This window comes from Canis lupus, chromosome 25 (genome assembly GCF_003254725.2).
Source record: "Canis lupus dingo isolate Sandy chromosome 25, ASM325472v2, whole genome shotgun sequence".
Taxonomy (NCBI): domain Eukaryota; kingdom Metazoa; phylum Chordata; class Mammalia; order Carnivora; family Canidae; genus Canis; species Canis lupus.
Window position 1 is genome coordinate 7,595,806 of NC_064267.1, and position 22,208 is coordinate 7,618,013.

At 33.5% G+C, this 22,208-nt stretch overlaps 1 protein-coding gene across 13 annotated transcripts in view; it reads left to right on the top strand.

The window, feature by feature from the left end:
- The window catches only part of N4BP2L2 (NEDD4 binding protein 2 like 2), a 72,611-nt gene that overhangs the window by 840 nt on the left and 49,563 nt on the right, over positions 1–22,208 (top strand). For 4 of the 13 annotated variants that reach the window (XM_025462544.3, XM_035718470.2, XM_035718459.2 and 1 more), the window contains exons 1-5: positions 790–2,030; positions 10,325–10,449; positions 13,762–13,850; positions 14,244–14,320; positions 17,493–17,639. In XM_025462544.3, the coding sequence (XP_025318329.3) occupies positions 790–2,030; positions 10,325–10,449; positions 13,762–13,850; positions 14,244–14,320; positions 17,493–17,639 (1,679 nt within the window). Of the gene's footprint in view, positions 1–789; positions 2,031–8,835; positions 9,819–10,324; positions 10,450–13,761; positions 13,851–14,243; positions 14,321–17,492; positions 17,709–22,208 lie in introns of those variants that run through there. The other 9 variants (XM_035718464.2, XM_035718465.2, XM_049101165.1 and 6 more) reach the window with 9 other exon arrangements.

Genomic DNA, 22,208 nt, shown 5'->3' on the forward strand with positions numbered 1-22,208 from the left:
GAAGTTATTTTTTTTTTCTTTTAAATTAATGGACTATACCCATTTGGAAACCACGTGTACACTACTCATAGGAATAGGGTCTGTCAAATTTGATTACTGAGGAGATGCTGAGGTTTGGGAGCTGGATCCATTTACTCCGAAGCATATAGTGGTTTTAAACAGTTTATGGAAACATTTGTCACAACTGGTTTGGATATGTGGCACTTTGGCTGGCAGATTTAAGATTTACTCTCCATTTTAGTACATAGTTGTGTACCTATATCATCAAAATATATATTATTGATTCAGTTTACCAAACTTAAATTCTTCAAGTTCTTTAAGTTCAGAAATGCATCATTTAGATTAAAGGTGAGATCTGTCTTTTTTTATTTTTTTATTTTTGTAAGATTTTATTTATTTATTCATGATAGACACACAGAGAAAGAGAGGCAGACACACAGGCAGAGGGAGAAGCAGGCTCCACACCCGGAGCCCGACGCGGGACTTGATCCCAGGTCTCCAGGATCACTCCCCGGGCCAAAGGCAGGCGCTAATCCGCTGAGCCACCCAGGGATCCCCGAGATCTTTTTTTAAAAAAGACATTTGTACTTACCTTCCGTGAGGCCCCTCCCCTGAATAAATCATTATAACAATACTTAAATAGTGGTTATAAAATTACAACTTTGTAATTTTTGTATTTTAGGAAAATATTACCATTTAAATGTCTTTTCTATTTTCTTGTTTCTGAAAAACTTTTGTTTAGATATTTAAAATATTAGCTATTAGTTATATGATTTATTTGCTCCTCAGATGCCTTATGGTGAAATTGAAGCGAAATCCTTGGGTCATGGTGAAGAAATAACAGGTGAACCATGCTATAAAAAATTGAAGTCAGCTGAAGAGACTTATGTTTTTTCCCATCGTGGTAGTGCTAATTTTCTCAGAATCCAAGAGAAAACTGGGAGTGATTGGGTCCCTGTGACCACTGTTGATGTCAGAGGACATATTTATGCTCAGAAGGACAAAACCAAAGCTACAGACTCACTGAAACCTGTGCATGAAGAGATGTGTAGTAATAGTAGATCAGATGTTATTGAATCCATTGATCCAGGTCCTGCATTGGTATCCACAGATGATGAGATATATAGCACAAGTAAAGCATTTATAGGACCCATTTACAAACCTCCTGAGAAGAAGAAATGTAACGAAAGGGGAAATCACTCCGTCACCAGCAGTGGTATAGATGGCAAAGGGAGACGAGAACAGAAACAGAAATTCAACTCTAAAGTATCAGAACTTGACAATGAATTATTCCAGTTTTACAAAGAAATTGAAGAGCTTGAAAATGAGAAAGATGATTTGGAAGGCAGTTATAATGAACCTGAACCCTCTGAGGAAAAACTTGTTACATATTGTCAGGATCATAATAATGATTTGTTAAAATCTGAAGAAGGAAAGGAAAGAGATAATAGTAATGTTCTTCAGTCACATTGTGGTTACCAACAGCACGTGGGGAACGAGCCAGGCAAATATCCTTATAATGGACAAGTAATACCTACATTTTGTGATGATTCATTTACTTCCTTCAGGCCTGAATGGCAATCAGTGCATTCTTTTATAGTACCCCATGGTCCTCCTCCTCCCAGTTTTAACTATCATTTAAATATTCAAAGATTCAGTGCTCCACCAAATCCACCATCAAATATTTTCCATGTCCAAGATGGCTTTCAGCATCAAAATGGGTATTATGTAAATAGTTGTCACATTAATTGGAATTGTTTGACTTTTGATCCGAACAATGACTATATTGACTGTAGTGAGAATACCAGTAGAGATCATTCCTCTACAAATGACTACAGTGAGCAAGATGAATATGTGAGTAATGGTTTCTGTGAAACCAGGGAAGGATGCTGGGAAAATCCTATGGACAAGCATAATGGAACAGGCAGGCTTATGAACCAGCATTTTCAAGAGGAAAAGTTAAATAAATTGCAGAAGTTACTTATTCTTTTAAGAGGTTTGCCTGGTTCTGGGAAAACAACGTTGTCTCGGTGAGTAAAGGATACCAAGTGAATGCTTGGTAATTCACTTAAAAATCGTAGATAATAGTAATCAATGACAAATGCATCCATGTTTCTAGTAGAAAATCTTTGTTAACATTTGATAATGACATCTGACAGTGTGAATATTTAAAAATATGTTTTCTGATGGAGGAAAGGAGAACTGGCATATAAAGATTCTGCTGAGAGTTTTAAAAATAGATATACCATGTATAATTATGACAGTGATGTAAGTAAATGCTATTTGAGAACTGTACTGGCCTTCCCTTTTTAGGTCAGCTCTCCAAGAAGAACTGGACTTGGGGTTGGAAGATTTGGGTTTTTGATCCACTTATTTCAAACTTTATGGCCTTGGACAAGTTTTGCTATCTGTTAATAGAATGAGAATTGTTATTTTTCTGGAATAATTGTGAGAAGCAAATGAGATAAACCAAGGAAAGGAGGTGTGAGTTTGTTTTTAGCACTGTGCCGTATTTATACCTTTGATTGGTAGAGGGAACTCTCTTTGTTCTTTAAATTTAAGGAGTGTGAAATAAGTAGTACCTGAGTTATAAATCGAGTTAGAACTGGTTATGTTTTATTGTATAACAAAATGTTTCAAATTTCTGTTTTTGTTTGCATTTTTAAAAAAGAATATTGATGCACTTGAATTCATTTGTGCAGTTGTGAAAAATAATACAAAGAAAAGCAGGACGAATTGTTCACAGTTTTTGTAGGATGACTCAAGATTTATGCCAGATCAGGAGAAAAGGAAAATTGTTTGGTGTCTTCCAGGAAGGATAAAAAAAGTCCAAAGAACCATTTTATGAATTTATATTTACTTGCAAAAACAATCTAAACAGAAGTTTCTCCAGAAGCAATAAATTAAAGATTACACTTAGGATACATTTCAAGCTAAATTGTAAGCTGTGATTTTTGTAAATGAATTTAAATTTAGGTCTTTGCATTTTGATTCTTATTTTTAAAATATTTTTAAAAATTTATTTGAGAGAGCAAGAGAGCATGGAGGAGGGGAGGCACACATAGAGGGAAGAAGCAGACTCCCTGCTGAGCAGAGAGCCAGACTTCTAGGGACTCTATCCTGAGACCCTGAGATCTTAAACTGAGCCAAGGCAGATGCTAACCTGACTGAGCTGCCCAGGCGACTTGATTCTTCTTATTTTAACGAAGATTTCGTAGAGAAGATGAAACTTCCAACTCTTTAGAAAGGATAGAAATCGAATGAAGTCTCACAAACATGGGTAGTCTCCTAGATTTAGAATATAATGACAGAGGAAAGAAATAGTTGAAATTTGGAAATTATAGGAATCTCCTAGCTAGGGTCACCTGACTAGGTGTGGGTATAAAATAAATTTGAGAAGGAAGGATTAGATTTGGAATGACATTGGGGTATGTTGAAACTGAAGATGAATAAAGTAGTGGTAGTACAATAAAATTTCAAGGAGACATAACAAGTGGAAGGTGATAGATGCGATTATATATAATATGCATATTTGAGGAATCAAATGTATAAGAATGCAAGCTATATTAGTAACTACCATTTGTATCATGATTTACAGTCTAGAGTACTTTCATATATAAAAATCTTGTAAGGTGGGTTGTGTTGTTTTCATTTCATAGAAGGAGCAGAGGCTTAAGAGGATAAGTTCGGGTTAAAGGACTTGGGAGAAGTCCAAAGAACTGGTAGGAGGTCAAACTAGAGGTGTAAATGAAAATGTGTTTTTTCCCTGCGCCTTCACTTTAATATCTGTTGCATCCATGGCCCTATACCTGACTCCTGACTTTCAGGAGCTTGTTTAAAGAAGCAGGAGTACCTGTTTAGGTTCTTCACATTTTGTATGACTTAAGATTGGTTGGTTGGGATTGGATAGAAAGCCATTTATTCTGTGGTGGGGAATGGCTTTATATAGGAGTTAGCTTTCAAAATGAGCTTTGAAGAAAGAAAGGAGTAAGATTTGGTAGATCGGAGTTGGGTTCATTTGGGGCACTAAATTAAAGGTACCATTATTTAGTATTGTGTGGTAATGAGCACAGGAGGTTAATGTTCAAATTCTTTGGGGGGTAGTATTCAAGTCCTCTTCTTCCTTAATTTAGTTTTTACCCACCTCTCCATCTTCATTTCTTTCTGCACTTGGACTAGCACCTACCCTCCACCGCAGAGACTTACTTGTTCGTTCATTGTTTTAGGACCTCACTTATTCAGAGGTTCTCTCAAATGCCTCTGCTTTTTGAGGTTTTGGTTTATCATCTCAGTCCTCTGTAATCCTTCTGAACTCATATAGTATTTGTCATTACCAAGTTTTTACTAAGTTGCTTACCCACAACTTGCTAACAGATTTTAATGAAATCAGTTTTAGGTTAAATTCTAACACAAATACAGACTTTAAATATTTATGAGTAAGCTAGTGCAAAACAGTTTATCCATCTTTGTAGGTATGTGAAAGTCCTCTTTGTCCTTTTACACAAACCGACAGCACTTTGATGAAAGGTTTGTCTCAGGCACAATTCAACAAATTCTAAATGTGGAATTTTGTTACCATTTTAATTGTATCAGCTAAACAGAATCCTCTAAGTCAGTGATTGGACATGGGACCATTTAGGGATCAAGCCTTGGGTGTCATTCCTCAGGGTGTAGGCTATACATTTTGCTAGAATTCCTATACCCTGTTCATATGAGGAGAAAGGGTGAACCTAAAATGTTTTAGCCAATATGCATTTCTTCTACTGTACTGATTTCACCAATGAGAGAATGTATTTTCAGAAACAGACTAATTATTACTGTATTAGGAAAATATTGGGAGTTGATGTTGATCAGAGATAAACACAAGTATTTTCAAAGTGGAGAGAAGATGTCACACTGCTGGTTTTGAAGATGGAAGAAGGGACTATAAGCCCAGATATGCAGATAACTTTTAGAAGCTGGAAAATTTGGCAAGGAGACAGGTTCTCCTTTGGAGCTGGCAGGCGGAATGCCAGCCTACCTACACCTTGATTTTTAGCCCAGTGGAATTAATTTCAGATTTCTGACCTTCAGAACTATGCACATTGTCTTAAACCACCAAATTTGTGGTAATTTGTTGTAGCAATCATAAGCAATTACAGTTTAAAAAGAAATCTCTTTAAAAAGAGATCTTCAAAAAAAAAATAAAAAGAGATCTCCCTGCTTTTGGAGATCTCAGTTTAAACTCTGGAGGAAAGACTGACCTTTTCTTTTGTAGATCTTTTCTTCTGTATTCTTAATTGAAGGAGTGTCAAGAGAGTGAAGTGCCCCTGTAGAGTGATTCTGGGATCGAGGTATGCAGGGTCACTCAGTAATTAAGGAGATAAAGAGTTAATTAAAGTATCAATTCTATTCAGATATTTTTGGGAAAATCACTTCTCTTTGTATATGCACATGGGTGTACTAAAAATAATGTACAGTTCTTAGAAATTTTAAAAACAAAGTATGAAAAAACCTATTAAAGTTAACTTTCATAATAGGCCATGTGAGGAAATAGGGTTCCCAAAACTGGGTTAAAGAACAGGATTCAGGACAGCCCCGATGGCTCAGCTGGTTTAGCACCACCTTCAGCCCAGGGCCTGATTCTGGAGACCCTGGATCGAGTCCCATGTCGGGGTCCCTGCATGGAGCCTGCTTCTCCCTCTGCCTGTGTCTCTGCCTCTCTCTCTCTGTGTCTCTCATAAATAAATAAATAAATAAAATCTTTAAAAAATATTTTAAAAAAAGAACAAGATTCACTTGTTCTTAAGTGAATTTTATAAGCATGGACTGCGTTAGTTATCTATGGCTGTGTAACAAATTACCTTATTAAAAACTGAGTTAAAGCAACAAACATTTCACAGTTTCTGAAGGACAGGAGTCTGCAAGCAATTATCTGGGTGCCTCTGGGTCAGAGTCTTTAACAATGCTGTGATTAAGATGTTGCCTAGGGCTGTGTTCTGATCTGAAGGTTTATTTTGGGGTGGATCTGCTTGGAAGATCTCTCTTGAGGTTGTTGTGAAGACTTAGTTCTTGTGAGCTGTTGGGTGAGGGGGCCTCAGTTCGTTTCTGGTTGTGTATAGGCTGGAGACCTCCCTTGGTTTTGTGCTCCTTGTACTGCTCACCACTCACAGCGTGATGAAACAAAGTGAGCCAGCTCTGAGCCCAAGACAGAAGCCACTTTTTTTTTCTGTAATCTAGTCTCAGAAGTGACATTTCTTTTAACTGCCATATTCTATTAGTTGGAAACTAGTCACTGACTTCTACCCACAGTTACGGGGAAGGGATTATATGTGAATACCAGGAGGCAGGGATTGGTTGTAAGCCATTGGTTTTGGCTCCCCCATGCATCTGTGTAAGCCATTGGTTTGTAGGCCATTGGTTTTGGCTCCCCCATGCATCTATGTAACTCTACTCTGGTGGCCTGATTTCTGAAATCATTTTCTTTTCTTTCTTTTTTTTTTTTTTTGAAATCATTTTCTTTTTCTGGATTTGTAAATGTCAAATAAGCAAGGGTGTTATGAATATTAAATGGGATGTAGATAAAATGCTTGTCATTCAGTAAAGTTTCAAAAAGATAGACATGAAAAAATGTAAATCAAGTAGCCAGTGAGCCCATATCTCATTTTTTTTTTATTAGACACTTGATTTTTCAGAGTTCTAAGTTTTAATGTTTGGAGAGTTCATTTTAATACCTAATTTAACTTGTGAGAGTTTTAATAGAATTGGACTATAAGAATTGTGGAAATACTAATATTCCCAAGTAATTTATTTTTGACTCAAGTGATTAATATGGCATCAGATATATCCAAATTGATTATAAGTATTTTTTTTAATATAAGTCCCCAAAATATAGCTTTATAGTTTGAGATAATTCAGGGAATTTTATTATTTTTTTTTTATTTTTTATTTTTTTTAATTCAGGGAATTTTAAAAAGCTGCATGAACAGTCTGAAAGGAAAAAGTCTCTAACCTAAAATTGTTTGCTATAACTATGATTTATATTCTTAAGATATTCTTCATAGAGATTTATTCATGTTTGATGTTTACTTGGTTTAATGATGTAAATTGATTTGCTATCTCCTACCCTCTGTCTCCATGCCTCCCCCACCCCCACCTTTTTTGAGGTTAAAACATTTTTTGGAGAGAAAAGCCTCTATACTCTTGTAGTATTATATTATTAATATTTGAAAAATCACTGGTAATAATGTAATAGAATGGAAAAAATGAAATGGTATTTAAGAAAGATGGTAACAGTTTTATGGTACTGTTAAATATAACTAGGCATCATGAGGTTGATTATGATCAAAATCATTTTAGGTAATTGAGCTTTGGTTTGGAGTGCTAATATTGTAGCTTTTTTTTTTTTTTTTTTTCCCCAATGAGAAGCTTGAACTCAGAACCCTGAGATCAAGACCTGAGCTGAGATCAAGAGTTGAATGCTTAACTGACTGAACCATCCAGGCAGCCCATAGTAGCATTTTTATATTCTAGGTTATAACAAGTAAGATGCCAAATATGTTAGATGGCATATTTTGAGAAAATCATGCTGGCTTAAATAAGATATCCAACTCTAGCTTCACAACCAACCAACCATTTAATTTCACTTGCTTTGCTTGAAATAATTTGAACTATAATTCTGTAAGTGGAAATGCATGTTTAAATTTTTAAAATTTTTGTATATGCATTTTCTATAAAATATACAAACATAACTTGTTTAATTGCACATCATAGATACTGCACTTTTTACAAATTGAAGGTTTGTGGTAACCCTGTGTCAAGCAAGCTTTTGGCTCCATTCTTCCAACAGCATTTGCTCACTTAGTGTCCTTATGTCACTTGGATAGTCTTACAATATTTCAGACTTTTTTGTTAATATATTTGTTATGGTGATCTGTGATCAGTCATCTTTGATGTTACTATTGTAGTTGTTTTGGGGTCTCATGCGCTGCACCCGTATAAGATGGCAAGCTTAATTGGTAAGCATTGTATATATTCTGACTGCTCCACCAACCTGCTCTTTTCCCATCTCTCTCCTGTTTTCAGGCCTTTCTCATTCCCTGAGACACAACAATATTGAAATTAGGCCAATAAATTACAATGGCCTCAAAGTGTTCAAGTGAAAGGGGGAGTTGCACATCTCTCACTTTAAAATCACAGGCTGGAAGTGATTAAGTTTAGTTAGGATTAAGCATGTCAGAAGTCTAGATAAGGCTTCTTGAGCCAAACAGATAGCCAAGTTGTGAGTACAAGAAAAGGGTCTTGAAGGAAATCAAAAGTGCTACTCCAGTGAACACACAAATGAAAAGAAAGCGAAATAGTCTGGATAATAGATCAAACCAGCCACAACATTCTCTTAAACCAAAGCCTAATCCAGAGTCCTAACTGTAATTCTGTGAAGGCTGAGAGAGCTGAGGAAGCTATAAAAGAAAAGTTAGAAGCTGGCAGAGGCTGGTTCATGAGGTTTAAGGAAAGAAGCTGTCTCCGTAACATAAAAGTACAAGGTAAAGCAGCAAGTGCTAGTGTAGAAGCTGTAGCAAGATCTAGCTTAGATAATTAGTGAAGATCTAGTTAAGATAAATAAAAGTAGCTACAAAAGTGACAGATTTTCAATGTAGACAAATGGCCTTCTACTGGAATAAGTTGCTGTGTAGGATTTTTATAGCTAGAGAAGTCAGTGCTTTAGCTTCAGAAGAAGCTGACTCTTCTTGGGCTAAGGCAGCTGATGACTCAGTTGAAGGTAGTGTTCGTTTACCATTCTGAAAATCCTAGGGCCCTTAAAAATTATGCTAAATGTACTCTGTCTTTGCTCTATAGATGGAACAACAAGGCCTAAATGATGGCATATTTGTTTACACTGCAGTTTACTGAATATTGGAAGCCCGCTGTTGAGACCTTTGGCTCAGAGAAAAAGATTCCTTTCAAAATATTACTGTTCATTAACAATGCACCTGGTCTTAAGAGCTCTGGTGGAGATGTTGAACAAGATTAATGTTGATTTCATGCCTGCTTCCACAACATTCATTCTTCAGCTCATGAATCAAGGAGTAATTTTGATTTTCAAGTCTTATTATTAAGAAATACAGTTTTTAAGGCTGTAGCTGCCATACACACTGATTCTCTGAAGGATCTGGGCAGAGCAAATTGAAAACCTTCTGGAAAGGATTCACCATTTCAGTTGCCCTTAAGAATATTTATGATTCATAGGGTGAGGGCAATATTAATATGAAGAGGAGTTTAGAAGTTGATGCCAAACTTATGGATGACTTTGAAGGGTTCAGGTCTTCAGTGGAGGAGACAACTGTGGATGTGGTGGAAACAGCAAGAGAGCTAGAATTAGAAATGGGGCCTAAAGATGGGACTGCATTGCTGCAATCTCATGGATAGCAAGGAAAGTGGTTTCTTGAGATGAAGTCCACTAGTGAAGATGCTATAAAGATTATTGAAATGACAACAAAAGATTTAGAATACTCCATAAACTTAGTTGCTAAAGCCATGGCAGAGTTTGAGAAGATTAACTCTGATTTTCAAAGAAGTTCTCTTGTGAGTAAAATGTTATCAAACACCATCACATGTTACAGAGAAATTGTTTATGAAAGGAAGAGCCAATGGATGGGGTAAACTTCATTGTCCTATTTTAGAAAATTGCCACAGCCACCCCAGCCTTCAGCAACTACCACCCTGATCAGTCAGCATCTATCAACATTGAGGCAAGACCCTCTACCAGCAAAAAGATTACAACTCGCTAAAAGCTTAGATGATGGTTAGCATTTCTTAGCAATAAAATATTTTTGAATTAAGGTGTATACATTGTTTTTTTAATAATAACTTTTATGTACTGGGAAACCAAAAATTAATTTTGACTCTCTTTATTGTGGTACTCAGTTTATTGTGGTGTGAAACTGAACCTGCAATCTCTCTGAGGTATGCCTGTATACAATTTTATAATAAGCTGAGGAAAGGAGAGAGATGTTTATTTTAATAGTCGAAGTCCTTCTTATTCCTTTGTATTAGGAGGTATGTATTCTTGAATCATCCCAAGACTATACTCTTATATTCTTAATCCCTTCCACCATTTTCCACTAAATACAAATGCCACCTAAAAAAGTACCTGGTTGTAATTGTGTAGATTTAAGTGTGAAGTGACATTTGAAATCTGAAAACTTTTAAGGTTCAGCTCCTGTACTATTATTCTGTTTGCAGTATATTTACAGGTAAGTACCAGAGATTCATTTAATAACCTTTCCTATGTGGCTTATTTTTTTGATGGTTATAAATGGCACTTTGTGATTTCTTTTATTAACAGAATTCTGCTTGGTCAGAGTCGTGATGGCATTGTGTTCAGCACTGATGACTATTTTCACCACCAAGATGGGTACAGGTATAATGTTAATCAACTTGGTGATGCCCATGACTGGAACCAGAACAGAGGTTTGTTTTGGGCCAAGTCTCTGGGATGGTGTATTTGACTAGGAGTCAGAAGACTTGAGTTTTTATTCTTGACTTAACTTTTACCAGCTGAATGACTTTGGCAGGCCATTGAAATAGCTTTGAGACCCAATTTTTTCATCAGAAGTTACACTTGCTTTACTTTATTAGGTTATTGACAAATTAGAGAATTTAAATAGGTATATTTTGTAAACTGTAAATAGTGTACCAATATAAGCTGATAAAATAGAGGTGTAGGATATTTTGATAGCCTTTATTTTATACCTCATGAATAAATTCAAAGAACTCTTCATACTGTTATATATTCCCCAAAGCTATTTCCCTAAGAGTAATAAATGCTGATGTTTTCTAAGGCTTAATATAAGGTCTTTGAATATTAAAGTTTTCCCTATTGACATTACTCTACAAAAAATGTACTTTAATACTTTTTTAGAAGCATATCAGTCAATATTTTCTCATTCTGGAATAGTGATTTGAACATTGACTGCATATCGTGTGTTTCAAAGTAACCTTTTTCTTATTTAACAGCATCTTATTTAACTGCAGTGCCATCATCACACTTAAAAAAGAAAAAAAAAAAGACAATTCCTTGACATCATATAATATCCAGCTTGTAATGAAATTTCCTGTTGTCTTTACACTTGTTCTCTTTGAATCAGGATACAAGCCAGATCCTGGCAGTGCATTTGGTTTTAAGTACAGTAATATCTATCCTTTTTTTAATCCCTTCTTTTTGCCTTTATAACATTAATTTGTTGCAGAAATTGGTTGGTTGTCCTATAGAATGTCCCATATTTTTTAGTTGTCTGTTTGCTTCCTTGTGGTAGCTATTTAACCTGTTCTTCTTTCTCCTCTATTTCCTTAAATAGAACTTAGTTCTAGACAGGAGGATTTGTTAGTTTCAAGTTATTTTTTTTTCATAAGCATATGTCTAGTTGTCCTAGTTTTAATAATACTAAGATTGATTAATAGCTTCAAAGAGACCGCCTACTCTCTCCATTATCAAGTTCCCTATCAAACTTACATGTAATGGTTTTATCCATCAGTGAACTGTTTCCCGAATGAGACGTTTCATTAAACATTGCAAAATGGTGATTTTCTAGGTTTAAGATTCCTTCCATGTTAGAATTCTTCTATAATGAAGAACATTTCACCTAGAAATAGCTTTAGGAAAAAAAAAAAAGAAAGAAATAGCTTTAGGGTTGTCCTAAAGTACAGTATATACAGGAAGAACAGGATGAATGCTTTTCTTTTTAATTGTCAATTTTCACAGTAAGGAATTTCAGGATATCTTTGAGTAAAATCTTTAATGTGAAATAAGTTTGATTTTGAGATTATTTCCTAGTGTTGGTTCTCTGACACTCTAGGATTCTCCACAGAGCATTATGCCACAGAACATTACTGCATAAATCAAGTAATAATGGTATTGCAATTCTGAAAAATATTTGGAGTTATTGGACTAAAGTTAAGGGCACTAGTAGTAGGTGATGAGTGGAATGAATAAGCAGTCACTATACTGTTGGAGAACTGTGAAATGTGTTTGTGTAGGACAATTTTTTTCTCTTTGCAATACCAGTCTAGAATATTACATTGAAATTTCATGCCATGTGAGTTAATACTTGCTAAACAAAAAATGGTGTTTCGATAAACTACTAGTTTTATTATAACAGATTTTTCCAAGGTAATGATAGTAATGATAACTAACAATTGTTATACATTTTGCGAGTTATAAGTATGATACTTAGAACTAAATTTTTCTTTTCAACAGATGTTTATTGAATATTTTTAAATGCCAGCTACTATTCTGGCAATCTCTGCTTCATGTGTGTTATTAGAAGAATCCTAAATTCATGTTAGATCACCTATAAATTAAAAACCTCTCCAGGGTGTCATTCTGTCTCTTAGAGTATGTAGTTATTTTGTTTAAGAAATGACTCTCATTATTTGGGTAGTCAAACATTGTTTACTTAGAAACTCTTTCCTCCTAGAGTACACTGGAATGTGGTATTGCATTATGATTTTTCATGAAAAGTAGATCATCATCTCATTCCTGCAAATCAGAGATTTAATCTTATTATTAAGCTGCTCTTCTAGGATATAACACCTTAACAGGTGCCAGCCTAACTATCAGACATTAAGACAATTAGTTTAGCAATTTTTTTTTTAATGAAAGAGTTTATCACTATTTATGATTGAGGATAGAACACTGTAAGATGATAGCATCTTGATATCCTATTTATGACCCAAATTCTAAAGTTCTTTTGGTATTTCAAGACATATTCTCCCAAATATATATTCCACCATAGTCATTATAATTTAACCCTTAGAATTCTCTCTCACCCTTAGACATCCATGTAAGTGTTTTCATTATATAGAACTTAGTGTTTTGATTTTAAGTCCCAACAAAACTCCTATATCATTGCCTTTTGCCTCAGCCTTTTAAATTGTATTGTAGGTTCTTGATTATGTTTCTTGTCTATTTACATTTAGGGGTACACACACCTCTGTCGTTAACAGTGGCTCACTGTGGCAGTGATTCTTATTACCTCTTGGGGAAAGAGAGGGCAAAGGGATAGGAAGATGTAGTTTAGAAAATTTCTATGTGATGCCGGCTCCAATTTGAGAATTGCTAGTCCTAAGAAAGACTTACAAAGTCAGTTGAACTGTGGTCCTTAGCTACTTGGTATGTAAGTTCTTATTTCAGAAACATTATTTGTAATTGTAGAACATTGGAGAATATAGATAAGCATATATTGCTGATACTACCATTACCCTCAGATGACCACTTAGGATATTTAGTTTCTCTTCCCAGATCTCTATATTTTGACCATAATAAGGGTATACTTACATATTGTGTTATAATTTGCAATTTTCAGTTAACAGTCTTCCATCTTTCCATGTCAATAAATGTTTACCTCTTTTCATACTCAGACTGTATTCAGTGTAACTTGCTCTTGTATTTCCTGTAAATCAAAGTTAGCTCTAGACTCAAGGCTTCCTTACCTGTAGCTCAACAAAATGTTTTTCCCCAAATGTCATTGTCAACACCAGCAGCTGGTCCAGAGAATACACATTACCTGTGGTTATGTCTCTTAATTCTCTTTTAATCTAGTAATCTAGTGGAGTCCTCTTTTTTGTTCATGACACTAACTCAAGAGATTGCATAGTTTTGGTTTTAAATACAGAGATATAGGAAATTTCTTAATAATGAATATTTAAGTTTTATTTCATATATTTTATTCTAATAGTTCTCTGGTTTCTGTTTTTGTTTTTTAAATTTATTTTTTATTTCAGCAAAACAAGCTATCAATCAGGGGAGATCTCCAGTTATAATAGACAACACTAATACACAAGCTTGGGAAATGAAACCATATGTGGAAATGGTAAATATGTGATATGGGAGAGTTTTAATATTTTATTCTTACCATTTTTTTCATACTCTGAAATTTTGGTTACTTTGATCTTCATTACATAAACATTTGTCCCTGTTTTCTAAAGAGGTGTGTTTGTTAACTTGGTTTTTAAAAAACTGGGAATGGTACTTACTAAAAAATATGCTCATCTTGTTAGTTTTGCCTGGACTTGAAGACAGTAATTCGAAATTGTCCAGTTATGTGGTCTTAACATTTTTATAAACCATATTATTTAAAAGTAAAATTTCCCTGATCAAACAAATTTAGAAATATTGTCTAAATGAAGCCTCTATTTATCTGACTTCTTTTTTTACTTTAAGAAGTATTCTCTGGGTTTTTGTTTTCTTCCTTTCCTTTGTATAGGCCATAGGAAAAGGATACAGAGTAGAGTTTCATGAACCTGAAACTTGGTGGAAATTTGATCCTGAAGAATTAGAAAAGTAAGGCACTCAAATTTTTTTTGAATCCTTTATCTTTGAAAAAATTTTTTGAATCTTTATCTTTTTTCCTTTCTCTTCTCCTTTTCACAGTTTCTTTACTAGCTTTTGCTTGTCATATGTTTGCTATTTGTGAATAGGGACTGTTTTCACTTTCTGTCAAGAGGAACATTGACTTAAATTCAACGTTTCTTGGGATACCTTGCCTTGATCAATTTTATTAAATTTTCCTTGTTAAGTGTGTGTGTTACTTTCTCTTATGTAAATTCCTACATTGCTTCATAGTTATTGAATGCTAGCAGGGATCTAGAACACTTTGAGGGAAAAGTGAAGTAGGCTACTTACCTGCATCACTTTTCAAACTTTTCTTCCCATTTTAGGTCACATCATCTTTTTACCTGGGTCATCTTCTCTCTCTTTACCATCTTTACTACTATAGATTCATACTCTATAGATTCATAAACCGAGATCCTTGTAATCTGTGTTTTAGAATTCAGGGTCTGTTTTTGTTTGTTTTTTTTAATACAAAGGTAATATAATGCATACACATAATCATAATGCCCGTAGCAGAGTTTGGGGTAGCGTGTCATCATCACATATTCTATTTTTTTTCCTGTGACATATCACTACTAGTCCTCTAAGTAGATAAGAAAGATTCTGCATAATGTACTTTCATTCTGAGTAGATTGTGCTGCCAAATGAGTATAGGTTTGGTTAGATTTTGCTGCCACATGAGTCAACAGAAAACTGAGTTCTTAGGCCATTTTAATTTCAAAATTTGTGGTGAGGGATTGTGGACTTTTATTCCTTTCATCCCTGGCCTTCCATTTGTGTTTACCTTTATCTCTTTCCCCTCATGTCACTGGTTTTCCTATGACTCTTTTTCTTTCTTTGTTTTTATTCTCCTTCTCTGCTTTTGGTAACAACTTTGAAAAATAATTCACGTACCATACAATTTATGCATTAAAAGTGTACAATTCATGGTTTTCAGTACAGTTGACTTTTTTTTTATTTTTTTATTTTTTATTTTTTATTTATTTATGATAGTCATACAGAGAGAGAGAGAGAGAGGCAGAGACACAGGCAGAGGGAGAAGCAGGCTCCATGCACCGGGAGCCCGACGTGGGATTCGATCCCGGGTCTCCAGGATCGCGCCCTGGGCCAAAGGCAGGCGCCAAACCGCTGCGCCACCCAGGGATCCCTACAGTTGACTCTTAATGCAGGAGTTAGGGGTGCTGACCCCCTGGGACAGTTAAAAATCCATAAATAATGGATTTTTGAGTCAATTTTTGATGATGACTTTGATCCCCCCCAATCTTAACTACTAATAGCCTGCTGTTGACCAAAAACCTTACTGATAACATAAACAGTTGATTAACACCTATATTTAGTTACATGTATCATGTACTGTATTCTTACAATCAAGTAAGCTAGAGAAAAGATGTTACTAGGAAAATCAAGGAAGAAAAAGTACATTTACAGTACTGTATTAGGTCCACTTACACGTGGCTTTTTTACTGTACTGTATTTATTGAAAAAGCCACGTGTAAGTGGACCTGGCACAGTTTGAACTTGTGTTCAAGGGTCAACTGTATATTCACAGAAATGTGCAACCATCCCTTCCTTTAAAAAAACCAACAAACAAACAAACATTTTTTTCTTCCACCTCAGCTTGCCCTCTTCCAACTTATAGCTGTTATTCTGTGTATGGTATTCAACTAATTTCTTTTTCCCTTGCCTTTTATTCATTTGGTTACCCTTTTTCCCTTTCTGATTTGCACACTATGTGTTCATACATGAGTAAAATGGATAAATTAATAACTAGTATTATTCATCTGCTTCTGTGTGTGTTTATTACACCTCAGGTAGAAGAGACAAATTTAAAAACTAAAGCTGTTTGGATTAATGCAGAATAAATGAATTGATGAAATACAGTTAGGCTTCATTAACATTTGAGGGACCGTCGAAATGTATTAGTATTCTTAATATTTGACTTTACAAAATAAAGTCAATTTAACATCTTGCGAATTTAGTCATATTTTGCCAATTTCAACCTCAGGTTCCTCTTTTTTTTTTTTTTGTCTTCTAGTCCTTTTTGCTTTTCTAATCTTTAACATGAACCTCAGTAATTTTAAAAAGTAAACATTTCCTTTGTGTCCCTTTTCTGGGAAAAATGAATTAGCATTAGTAAATCTAGAACTGTAACAGTAAATATAAAGTATATTCCTATGTGTTTTGCCTGTCCAAGTCAAGTTATAGAAAACTACAAGGGTAAAATAAATTGTAAAATGTTTTTTGAGGTTCAAGTATAATTTTAAAATCACTTTTTGTTGTCATAATTAAATTCAGAGAAAATTACATATAATATAAATTTACAGCTTAACAAATTTCTTGTAAGGCAAATACTCATTTAACTGGTACCCATGTTACAAGAACATTATCAACACCTCAGAAGTTCTTTGAATTCCTTTCCCAGTAATAATTCCTTGGTGGGAATTATTTTCTTTAATGTGTCTTTTTTTTCTTTAATGTGTCTTTTTTTTCTTTTTTCTTTTTTTATGTTTTTTTATTTTTCTAAAACATATTTTGTCTAACACCATAGTTTAATTTTTTTCAAACTTTATATAAATACAGAATGTGTTCATTGTGTCTAGTTTCTGTCACTCAACATTATGTTTGTGAAATATGCCCAAGTTGTTGTCTCTAACAGTAATTTGGAATTGATAATAAATTTTAAAAATGCAATAGGAAGTGTCCTAAAATAACTTTGAAAAGTGATAAATATTTTATATTGATTTTTATAATTGTAAAAGTCCACTCAGTTCCTGTGTAATTCCCAAAACACTGTCTCATAATCTTCAATTTTGTTTTAAGGGGAAGGGGTTAACTCCATGGTTCAGTGAATTGGTAGTTAGTTTTATGTGAGGAAGAGGGATATTATCAGTTAACATTTTGTTATGATTTATGGTGTCTTTAAGCCTTTTTAAAATATTATTAAACTTTTTGAGAGCCAGTATAACTTTTTTTTATCTAAAATGTAGGTAAATGAGATGTATCTTTTAGTATTTATTTGCAAAACATAATTTAGAATCTGTACTCTGTTACTCTAAAACAGTTTAATCTCTAGGCCTGCACATTCTAAAGAATTAAAATCCTTTTATTTTTTTTTTGGTAGGAGGAATAAACATGGTGTATCTCGAAAGAAGATTGCTCAGATGTTGGATCGTTATGAATATGAAATGTCCATCTCTATTGTAATGAATTCGGTGGAACCGCCACACAAAAGCACACAAAGACCTCCTCCTTCACAGGGGAGACAGAGGTGGGGAGGCTCTCTAGGCTCACATAATCAAGTCTCTGTTACAAATAATCATTAAATTGGCTCTTTTCAGCTAACATGTTTGTTGCTTGCCCTTGAAAAGAATTAGTGAGCCTATCTTGAAGTTTAAATAGTTTCAAATTTAAAAAAAGACTATGTTGCCTCACAAAGGATGTTACCAGCAAGCTGTTTAAATCCTAAAGTGTAAATAAAAATTATATAAAATTGTTTTTAAAATGTTCTTATAATTTTTTGTTGTAATTCCCTTGGGTTATTATGAAACACCTTAGAGAGTAGGTAGGACCTAGAATAGTTTTTCTACAACTGAATTTTAAACTAATTGTATCTATTTTATAGGTAATGTTGAATAGTTTTATAGCTCATACCTAAATCTAATTTTTCATAAAACATTAGTATTTTTTTAACTACCTTAAAAATATAAGAAATACTAACTTGATATAGGCACTTCAGTTGATTTTTCTATAATACAGGTAAAATTAGGTTTCTGCAAATTCATCTGACAAAAATATTTCTAAGCTATAATTAACGTATCAGTTAAAACAAATTCTCCATCAAATGCTATACAGCAGTAGGTATATCAATCACCTGGGTGGTTTTCTCCATAATGTACATATCCATAATATATAATAAATACATATTTTCACCCTTCTCAAACCATCTCCTGTCCCTCCACACTCCCCAGTTCTAGAATGAATAAATAAGGAAATCACTGTATATTTAGAAAAAGCTTTCCAGGTTATTTTGATAATATATCACTTTTCTCTATTTAACACTGTATAATTCTAATATAAAAAATAATTTGGACATGTCCTTAGTATTAATTGTCAGAAGATTTGTTGTAGTATATTTTATTTCTCCTGGTTTTAGTTTTTTTGTAGATCAACTATATGTCTCATTGGATAGTTTTCTTTGTTAGATTGTGTTTTGTCACTTAAAATTTAAAAACAGAATTCATTTCAGAGATTTTGTAATTCATCCTCATCTTTGATTTGCTCTTTTTAAGGAAAAAAATCTCAGCTAATTACATGCTATTAAAAAATGTTACCTTCAAAAGTTTTACATGATAATATTTCATGGCCCGTTAACTTTCTCCTAATCCAGCCCATCCTAAATCTAGTAATCTTTCTTCATGTTGTTTAAACCGTTTGCTGTTATTTTCAACTTTACTTTAAAATGTTCTCCTACATCTATATATTACTCTTTAAGTAATACTAAGTGCAAGGCTCAAAACTAAATACAGTACTCTCAACAGGTCTGTATTACATTGCCTTTAGTGAAATAAGAGTATGATTTCTATTTATTTGTACTTTTCAGTGCTGTTTACATTTGGATGGATACTACTTTGCTTTATTTTGTTTAACACATATGTTTGTATGTATTTGTTCTTAACTAAATATGATATAGTAAGAAAATGCTAACTCATGTTTTGTGTGTAAATGTATATATATTTATACATATACACATTTTCTTCATCCACTATTTTCATGTATTCTTTTGCTTCAGAGTAATACTTCTTGATATTTGGGCTATATTTTTCAGTGTTTTATTATGTACATTAGCACATTTTGAAAGTAGTACAGAAGGATTTAATTTGGGGACAGATGAAACCACTGTTAGATATATACTGTGTGTTCCTTTGTCTTTATAAAACTGTTGGGAGTAATAGTGCTATGAATCTATAGTTTTTTATTAATGCTTCATTAGCCAAATTTATTTTAAGGAGGTAAATGTCTTTGAAAGGTACAAATTATAAAGAAATATGTCATGTTAGACAGTAAGTCTGAAATAAATTTCCAGATTTTATTATGGATCAATTTCATCTTTTAGTACTTCTGAATACTTAAATAATCATGCAGAGATCATTACTAATTCCTGATTTTTTTTTTAGTATAAATCCATAATGAGGCAAGGGAATTAAGATTCTGAAAGTTTTTTTTTTTAATAGGTTTTATTTATTTATTCATGAGAGACACAGAGAGAGAGGCAGAGACATAGGCAGAGGGAGAAGCAGGCTCCTCACAAGGAGCCTGATGTGGTACTCGATCCTGCACCCTAGGATCATGTCCTGAATCAAAGGCAGACAGACGCTCAACCACTGAGTCACCCAGGCATCCCAAAAGTTGTTTTTTTAAAGACAGAAAAATTAATAGTTCCTCTAAGCATATTAAATTAATACCTCCTCCATTTAGCTTATTTTAATTCTTTGAATAATAACAATTAGGCATGAATACACAATAAAAGATACCAAAATCACTGTTACAAGTCATTGCTTTGACTTTATTTTTTAATTTTTTCATTGCTTTGACTTTAAAGGTCTATACAAATCTTTAAAAAAATCAGAAATTTACTGATTAGAGAGGTATTTCATCAAATTTTTCTTCTACTCATATTCTTGAGTTTGGTTTATTTTATTTTAATTTATTTTTTTTCCAGTTATATTCCTAATGAAATAGCTTCCTGTTGCTCTGCCCCATTCTGAATTGGTCTCCATCCCAAAGAATAAATGAAGCATTAGTCATATTTAATAAGATAAAATTCATTTAGTTAAGCAGAATATAGCTTAATGTAAGTTGTTTTTTCATAGGCTTGGTATAAAAATCACTTCCTTTTTGATAAGCAAATTTATAGTTTTCTATATGTCCTAATCCTGCTAGCAAAAATACTTACTGTTATTTATTTTTCTTTTTTTACTGTTATTAAGTTGAACTTGATTTTTAAATAGATAATCTTTATTTTTAGTATTCACCTTTTCAGGAGAAAATGTTAACTTTTTAATATTTTATGTCTATTTTAATGTACAATTGTTTACAAAAGATTGGGTTGCCTTTTGTTGGAACAATAGGTGGATTTAAGTACTTGAAGTTTATTTTTTACCTAATTAATATAGATTGTAGAATTTTCTAGTTTTATGTATAGGTAAGTTTTGAAAGAGTGCATTATTTCAGAGGATATGAAATATTTATTTTGACCACATTTGAGTTTTTATTTTGGGAAAATGTCTGATTTTCTGAGCTTGGTTTTTTAAGTATTTATAAAGAAAATTGGTAGTGTTCTCTTTGGGAAATGTTGAAAAAATGTGGTTATTTATATATTAGTGCCTTGAGCGGATAGGTTTGCTAGTCTTTTTTGAAATTTTATGTAATATTCTAATATGAATGTAGTAACTGAGAATTTGTTATTAGGGCTGAAGAGAGAGAGAGAGAGAGTGTGAGTGAGTGAGTGTGTGTGTGTGTGTGTGTGTGTTTTAACATTTGGAACCCATTAGGTCGAGTAACACTAGTCTAGAATCATGACAAAGTATTGTTAAGTTTTTGTTACAATGGCCATTCAGAATAAATATTTGGTGGTAGCCGAAAAAGAAGCTTGAGGTAGTGGTTTTAAAGTTAAATTTTAGGATCCCTGGGTGGCTCAGCGGTTTAGAGCCTGCTTTCGGCCTCCAGGGCGTGATCCTGGAGTCCCGGGATCCAGTCCTGCATCGGGCTCCCCGCATGGAGCCTGCTTCTCCCTCTGCCTGTGTCTCTGCCTCTCTCTCTCTGTGTGTCTCTTGTGAATGAATAAATAAAATATTTAATAAAAAAATAAAAAATAAAGTTAAATTTTACAGGTTTCAATTTATAAATAAAACATTTTTTTCCATTAAAATTGTTAGCTGTAATTCTTGTGAATTTACAGAGGAAGGAGGGAGTATATTAAGAGGTTAATGAATATCTTTGGTGATGGTTTTCTTTCTCTTCACAAAATTAAGATTGGCATACCAATTTTTATTTTTAAGATTAAAATATTGTTAAAATAATTGATCTCCCTATATGTATATCAGATTTCTTCTTAAAATAGGAGGTAAAAGGTACTATTAAGTTTGTTGAATGTAATGGGTTCTGAAAGAGGAGTAATTAGTGGTTTTCTCCTGTGTCTTTTTGATCCCTTTTTTCACATTTAAAATTAATTCAATTGATTTAAATTGCTAAGTATTTTAAGCCTAAAAATTTTCACTTTTTGCATGGTTTTACATTGCAGAGCAAACCCTGAAAATTTTATAATGATGATGTTAGCAACTTGGTTCAGAAAACTTGTAATAGAATGGTTATCATTTACATTCAATATCTTTATTTAGACAACACTAAAAGGCATAATTTTTGTAATAGAATATATATTTGTAAGCTTATTTTTTTATTTTTTTTTAAGATTTATTTATTTATTCATGAGAAACACAGAAAGAGAGGCAGAGATAGGCAGAAGGAGAAGCAGGCTCCATGCATGCAGGAAGCCCGATGTGGGACTTGATCCCGGGACTCTGGGATCATGCCCTGAGCCAAAGGCAGACACTCAACCACTTGCCACCCAGGTGTCCCATAAGCTTAGTTTTTAATATATCTCCTGTGGAAATTCTTAATACATTGTCACTGTAAAATTATGTATAGAAACAAAGGGAAAAAGCATAAATAACTTTTTGAAAAAAGAGCCTCAACCAAAGTGGAAAAGGTGTCTGTTGGAAAATTTTGACTTTTGGGTGCATATAATAGAAGTTTATTATAATCATTTAGATTAGAAATA